Here is a 6,897-nt window from a genome sequence, read left to right as displayed (position 1 = left end):
TCACGAATCCAATGTGTTCCTCTCCTACCCTCTACACAAATTCGCGAAGAAAAAGCCTCAGAATGTGACCACAAGAAGTTTCTAAAACAGTGGGTATCTGCACACTCCCACTCACATACTCTCCACCAAACATCGTGTAGATTCAAGCAGCAACCTTGTCGATTTTTATCCTATACACGCAATAAATGGACGTGACCAGCTCAGAAAGTCAAGTGTGCTACAATTTCATCGGCAACACATGCGCAGAAAACGGCAAGTTGTGAAGGATTCACGGTGAAGATGACACTTGAAGCAGTGAAGTGAATGAGCACCAAGCAGGTGTGGAATTTTAGAAACGGTGGCGTCACATGAGTTCAGACAGGAAAACAAATCCGGACAGATCTCTGCTCTATACACGTCAAAAGCATGTGGACATGGGCTGGTGATAATAACCGCTTAAGCACCACCCACTTGTCGTAGGAGCTCTGAACTATCCCCAATCTATGCATCAGAGAGTAGCATCGACTCAAGTGGCTTTGAAGCGTTTGGGTCTTTGACGTGTAAACAGGAAGGGAAGAGTACGTGGTCCAAAAATAAGACATCGCTTGGTATCTTAGAAGAGGGATTTGGATATGTATATATATTTCCATCGACACAAGTGTTATACAATTGGCTTGGGTATTGCGGTTCTCAGATTCGAATCCAGACTTGCAATGCGCTTAGAAGACATGATCGAGCTTCAGCCCTGGATTTGCCGGAGTAAAACAAAGTACGATTCAGAAAACAAGCTTGCTACTAAGCTTGGTTTGGATCCAAACCAAGAGCGGTGAGGATCTCAGCGTTCGTAGGCTGATCACCGAAGTCCTTTTGGCGGTGGTCGAGCAACAGCTCTCCTCCCTTGGCCATCACAAAAGTTGCTCCCAATTGCCTGCAAAGGCGACACACTTCTATCAACTTCGAAGAAAACGAGCAGCGAGTTTTTTTCATATCAACGCAAATGAATCATTTCACTCCTGTGCGCACATGTGACATTTTGCTCGGAGCACAAGTATGAACTCAGATTGCTGTTTAGGGAGGGCAAAGTTTCATGTTCAATAGGAACAGTGCGAGTTTGATCACGCACCTGCCGTCGCCTTGGAAGTTACCAGGCGTGTCCTTGGTTTTCTGAGCAGCCTCCTTGACGGATTTATTCGCGAATAGCATCATGAATGTTCCAACCCATCCCACCTTCGTGAGCGCCAGGGCTTTGTGTATCTTCTTCTCGTTGTCAATGTACAACTCGCTTTTCCAGTAATTATTCTCTTCAAATTCCTCCAGGCCAAACTTCTCGAGACCTGCGCGCAACAACAATGAGTGTCGATGTAAAGATTGAGATGTCAACGTAGAACATGTCTCTCTATTTCTTCGTGAAGTGATCAGAGGTGTGATAGTAATGGAATTGAGGAACTTACCGATGCCCACAACGCGGACGTTGTTAGCCTCCAGTTGAGAAAGCATTTTCGCCATTTCAACAGACTGGCCTCGACAAAGCTGACACCCGAATCTTCGAAGTACGTGCAACACCACGGGCTGATGATGGCAAGATTATCACGGCACTATTGAGTTGGTCTCATATCAATTCGAAATCCGTTAAAAAAAATCAAAAAAACAAAAAAAACAAAAAAAACAAAAACAAAATCTATCTCAGAATATTACAAATGATGCAGCTCTCTTCTTACACGATGTCAGGCGTAAACATCAAACCCTGATTTCCATCGGCGTAACGAGATATAAAAAACACTCTTTAACTCGACACGAGAATCTGAACATTCTGCAATTTTGTTATATACATTGCAGTAATGGCGTGTACTCTTAAGTGTAGTTGAGAATCGGGGGCAAAAAACAACGAGTAGGTAACGTGAAAAAAGGAGACTGAAAATACCTGATCCTCCCAGAAGGAACTCAACTTCACATTTTGAGAATCTCCAGGACCGCGGATCTTTTCCACCTCAATGTCCTTGAGCGCATCTGCAACAGCCCTTGAGCCTTTCTCGGTACTCATGACTGCATACACAAATCCAACCGAAAACGAAATGGAGATTAGCTCTGAGGCCTCTGATATCTAAATAAAACAGCAACAAAGCCAGCACAAGATGGCATTCTCATTCTCCCACTCACCATCCTCTCCAAAACGGTCTAGAAAGGACTCATGAAGCGAAATATTCGTGAAGGAAAAAAAACATGAGTTAGACCTCAGATGCAGATTGAAAACAAGGACGTAAACAAACCCACGCAGACAGAAAATTATGCGGGGCGTATTAAATCCTCCAGAATTGAACTTAAACAATACAATTACTAGACAACTCATGCTCTGGAAATAACACTGCTCACAATACAGACCTCAAAATGGTAGCAAAAAACTCGAACACACAGCCAGACACTAATCATAGAATTCCTCTCAAACGATGGACCTTCAACAAACCGAGCAAAAACCACCGTCGCATACGACACTCGACAATAACAAGGAGAAGAAAACAAAACAAAACAAAAAAAAAAAAACACGGAAAGGGATGCAGCGCTTCACCGCGCAGTCGTCTCGCGCGCTCCCGAAACACACCACGACACAAAAAAGCGCACGCACATCATCGAACACCGAACAAACTCAACAAAGGCAGATATGCATCACAATCAATTCCACGAAGAGCAGCGACTCGCACCGTAATCCTCCTTACGAGACAAAATTGGCTGCGAAACTTGGTTGTAGACTGTGGGTTTTGCTCCAGCAATGTAGTAGATTGAGGAAGGCAGTGTGGCTGCTACAATCCAAGACCCAAACCAAACCAAACCAAGACGGGATTTAATCTTTCCGGCCGTGGATGGTTTTAAATACCCTCCAGTCCCCACGAGGATTCCCCATAAAACTCATCGCAGCGGCCTCAGATCCGACGATGGCAGCGAACGGGGAGAGGGGAAGCGATGCGGGTGCCCCACTTTTATGATGTTCTCACCTGCCGGAGTTCTGGGTTGGCCAAAGGTGCAACCTTTTCCCTCGAAACACGAGGCTGTTCTCGCCCCGCGGGGCGTGGCAGTGGCTGCTGACACCAGCGCTAGCCGTTCTAGGCCTTTTTGGGGACAGCGGTGTGAAAGGGGTTCACCGTCCGATCCGACCATTAATCCCTCGCTTGGGTTCCGTTCACACCGCGTCATCAATGCGGACTCATTAGAGGCTCGGTCTTGGGGATGGAACGGCCATAGGTCCTCATAACTCTCGACCCTTGACCGTGCTTTTCAACAAGACTTTGCTGTCCTTGTATTGCTGCGAGCCAAAAAACTGTCTCTCTCTTTGAGTATAGTGTAGAATGCTAATAGTGTAAACGTAGTGTATATTTACTATGTTTTATGTATGTATATACACACACCTTTACATGTATCTTTCACATCTTATCTTCTCCTTTTTATTTTTTTAATTTTGGAGTGCAAGTAGCAATGTCGGATCACCCATTTTTTCTCTATACACAGTCTAATTATATACATTTATAATCAGGTTAATTAGAAAGTTGTATGTAAGCAACAACACATTTTCCTAGGCAATGGTAATGGTGGTGTTATTTCAAAGCAAATAAGTTAGCCAACCCATTGTTGACCACCCTCCTATTTCCAGCCTATAGGATGGAATATTTTTGTTAGTTCAATGACTTGTTGTTGACTAGGTGTGACATTTGTTGATCAGAAATAGGTCAAGGGTTGGTTAAAATGATGTTAAGTTGTGATTAGAAATAGGTCAAGGACTGGTTAAATTAACAACATTTTTTATCACAAAAAAGTGTCACAAGATGGAGTGGGAGTTTTCTGATATAGGTGGCAGTTGTTGATTGGTTGGAGTGGAATGATAACACAATTAGGTGCCACACTTCTTAATTTTGTAAAAGTTGGATTCTCAATTTTGTAATCTACCACTAGTCAAAATTAGTTTGGCCTATATGTTGGAAATGGATTGAACAGAATCTTCAGCTAAAACATTTATGTGAATTCTATTTTTGGGCTGAATTGTGTGAAATCACTTGGAATGGTCCTGATTTCTATTTCCCTACATGGAGATATGTTTTCCATTTTTACACATATAAATATATTCTAAAATGTTTAAGCTATCAGAAATGGATTGGCTACCTTAAACACGTGAAAACCCTCACAAACTCCATTAAGATCAAAAGTTTCTGAATTTCACTGAAGAAGGGATCCTCTACCAAGTGAATCTGCACTGGCGCTTCAAACGTGGCTCTGCAACAAAACTGACACCACAAAAGCAATAAGCAGAAGAAGAAGCACACGATGGATGATGAGGCAGACTCTCACCGACAAAAAAAAAAAAAAAAAAAAAAAAAAAACACAATTTCCAGCAACCATTGATGGCTTTTAGGGAAGAAGAAGAAGAAAAACTCCATTTGTGGGGTTCATTCAGTTTGGTTGATCTACTCACTCATCCATGGAAGTCCCTCTTGCAGTTCAGAACAGCTACGCATTGAAATACTTTGAGAATAATTACTGTGGCAGAAATGGGTATATATATATAAAAGTAAGTGTGTGTTTGTGTTAAAAGGATTATACATAGGTTTTAACTTTTTGAAGTTCATGGATAGATAACATTACAAATAAAACGCATTGAAATTTTATGTATTTGGTATTTCTATATATATTTATTATCTTCTTTTGGCTGTATTTGAGTTTTTCTTGTCTTTCATTTGTTATAAAGAGAAAATGTTTAACTAGGTTGTTGAGTGGAATTCATCATTAAAGACAAAGAGAAAGAAACAAAGAGAGTTATTGTGGTTCCATCCCATACAAACAAGCATCCTACCTATTCACAATTCCTCTTTACACTTGAACTCTAGGTTAAAAAATAAAAATAAAAACGTTTTTTTTTTTTTTTTTTTTTTTTTTGGTTTTGTTTTTATTTTCCTCTTTCTTTTTTCTTTTTTTTTTCTTTCTTTTTTCTTTTCTTTTTCTCTTGTAGATAAGAGTTAGCAAGTACTATTATAAACACTACAAATATTTTTCATTTTGCATAACCAAATTGATGAAGGAATTTTCCAAAGTTTATGAACATCATTTCTAGAACTACTCAAATTTTTTAGAGATGGTTTGATTTCGGCCTTTAAGCAGGAATATATGAATGATATTCTGTCTAGGTTAAAAAGAAGAATTAAAAATTGGAAAAAAGTCTTTTGCACTGTTGATACTAATAATGAAGCTTGAGATCTAAGTTGGTGTTTGTCCAATCATTTACTTTTTATAATTTTTTTCCGCAAAATTCAACTATTTAAAGAATATATATATATATATATATTTATATATGCATACATGTGTATTTAAAATTATAATTATTGAGGTCTGCAAAGATCCTTAATTATTAAATGATTGCAAGGTTATATTGAAGAGTTTTAAAACTGTTCCAAAAAGGTTGGCAATTTGAATCCCAACTATAAAAACCTGACCACGCTTGATTTAAAACAAATCAAAACAAAATAATAATAATAATAATAATAATAAAATAATAAAAAAGAAAGTGCATTGAATGGGGCATTGAAATGTATAAGAAAAAAGTGCATTCAAGAAAAGTGCATTGAATCCCGGCATTAAATAAAATAAAATAAAATAAATATTATATTAATATTGAATATAATATAAAATTTTACAGAATATATTTATCTTTTGATATTTTTAAGCTTGGGAGTTTTCTAATTTTTTTATATTTTTTTATATTTTTATAATTTTTAATGCATGCATGATAAGAGTCATAACTTCTAAATCATACATGGTTGGTTACTTTTTTGATATCAGAAATAGAGATTTGAAAGAAATTAAGGGTGAAATTAATATTAAAATTAACTACTTAAAGGATTTTAAATATCACTAAACCATCATCTAGAGATATTTTTATACCCATGTATGTATATATAAAGAAAAAAATTTATTTATCTATTATGAATAGAAAACATGTTAAATCTGTTTTTTTGTGCAGTGTTGTTACAATCCATATTTTCTGAAAAAAATCTTTGAAACTTTTGATTTATTTTGTTTTAAATATTTTGATGACACCAAACTACCAATTTAAGAGTTACAATTTTTAAAATTTTAAATGCATGTAACCATTAAATTTTAGAAGTTTGGTTGTAGCCAACTTACAATTCAACTAATCAACTATCTAAAAATTGCAATAGTTTGTGTGATAATTATCAATCTAATATCCAACTTTAAGAACCATTATTGAATTTTTTTGTTTTCTAAATTTTCCTTCTCATTTGCTAGTTATTTAACATCCTCTTTTTATTAGAACTTATTAATATATATAGTAAATTATTTTTAATCCATTATTTATATTTACATACATACTAGTATATTAATTAGTTAAGATGTTATTAATTAAATTTTGCTTCTATTAATTAACTAATGGTCTTGTTTCAAAACTGGAAAACTATATATATATATATATATATATACATATATACATATATACATACATATATACATACACAAACACAAATAAATTGAATTCATACAAATCTATTTTATGACGATTATATATATGTAGATATATATATATATATATATATATATATATAGTTTACTTTTTTTATATTGCATAAAAATTTAAAATGTGTATCTATTTTTTATATATCATGTCATTTTAAAAAGAAAAATTTACCATTAAACTATTCACAAAGAAATGTGAGATATGTATACAAAATAATTAACTACAATTGACATCTAAATTATTTATTTAAAGAGATTAAGAACATTGCCAAAAGAAAAAAATGATGAGGATTCTAAGATAGTCTAATAATACAAATTTTACAATTTATTACTTTTCAAGGTAAAATATAAGAAATACAATTTTAATTATTATAGTCGCTCCAAATGTAGGAAGCAACAAAGAGACAT

General features: G+C 35.6%; 1 protein-coding gene across 1 annotated transcript; it reads right to left on the bottom strand.

Moving 5' to 3' along the window:
- Positions 1-295: 295 nt before the first annotated feature.
- On the bottom strand, positions 296-3,165 carry LOC112290260 (uncharacterized). Its single transcript, XM_024536372.3, has 6 exons — positions 2,967-3,165; positions 2,676-2,849; positions 1,901-2,022; positions 1,431-1,548; positions 1,103-1,313; positions 296-907 (listed from the first exon to the last, which is right to left on the bottom strand). Exons 1-6 carry the CDS (start codon positions 3,163-3,165, stop codon positions 775-777), a joined length of 957 nt encoding a protein of 318 aa, XP_024392140.2. The 3' UTR covers positions 296-774.
- Between the last annotated feature and the right edge of the window lie 3,732 nt (positions 3,166-6,897).

The sequence above is a fragment of the Physcomitrium patens genome, chromosome 13, assembly GCF_059467195.1.
Source record: "Physcomitrium patens ecotype Gransden chromosome 13, ASM5946719v1, whole genome shotgun sequence".
NCBI classification, from domain to species: Eukaryota; Viridiplantae; Streptophyta; class Bryopsida; order Funariales; family Funariaceae; genus Physcomitrium; species Physcomitrium patens.
This window is presented reverse-complemented; position numbering and strand designations above follow the sequence as displayed.

Excerpts from the sequence above, each read along its gene's own strand:
- LOC112290260 (XM_024536372.3), bottom strand. The coding sequence starts at position 3,165 with ATGACGCGGTGTGAACGGAACCCAAGCGAGGGATTAATGGTCGGATCG. Across the intron at positions 2,023-2,675 it reads GTCTCGTAAGGAGGATTACG|TCATGAGTACCGAGAAAGGC; the intron begins GTGCGAGTCGCT and ends TTGTGTATGCAG. Across the intron at positions 1,549-1,900 it reads GTTCCTTCTGGGAGGATCAG|CCCGTGGTGTTGCACGTACT; the intron begins GTATTTTCAGTC and ends TGCCATCATCAG.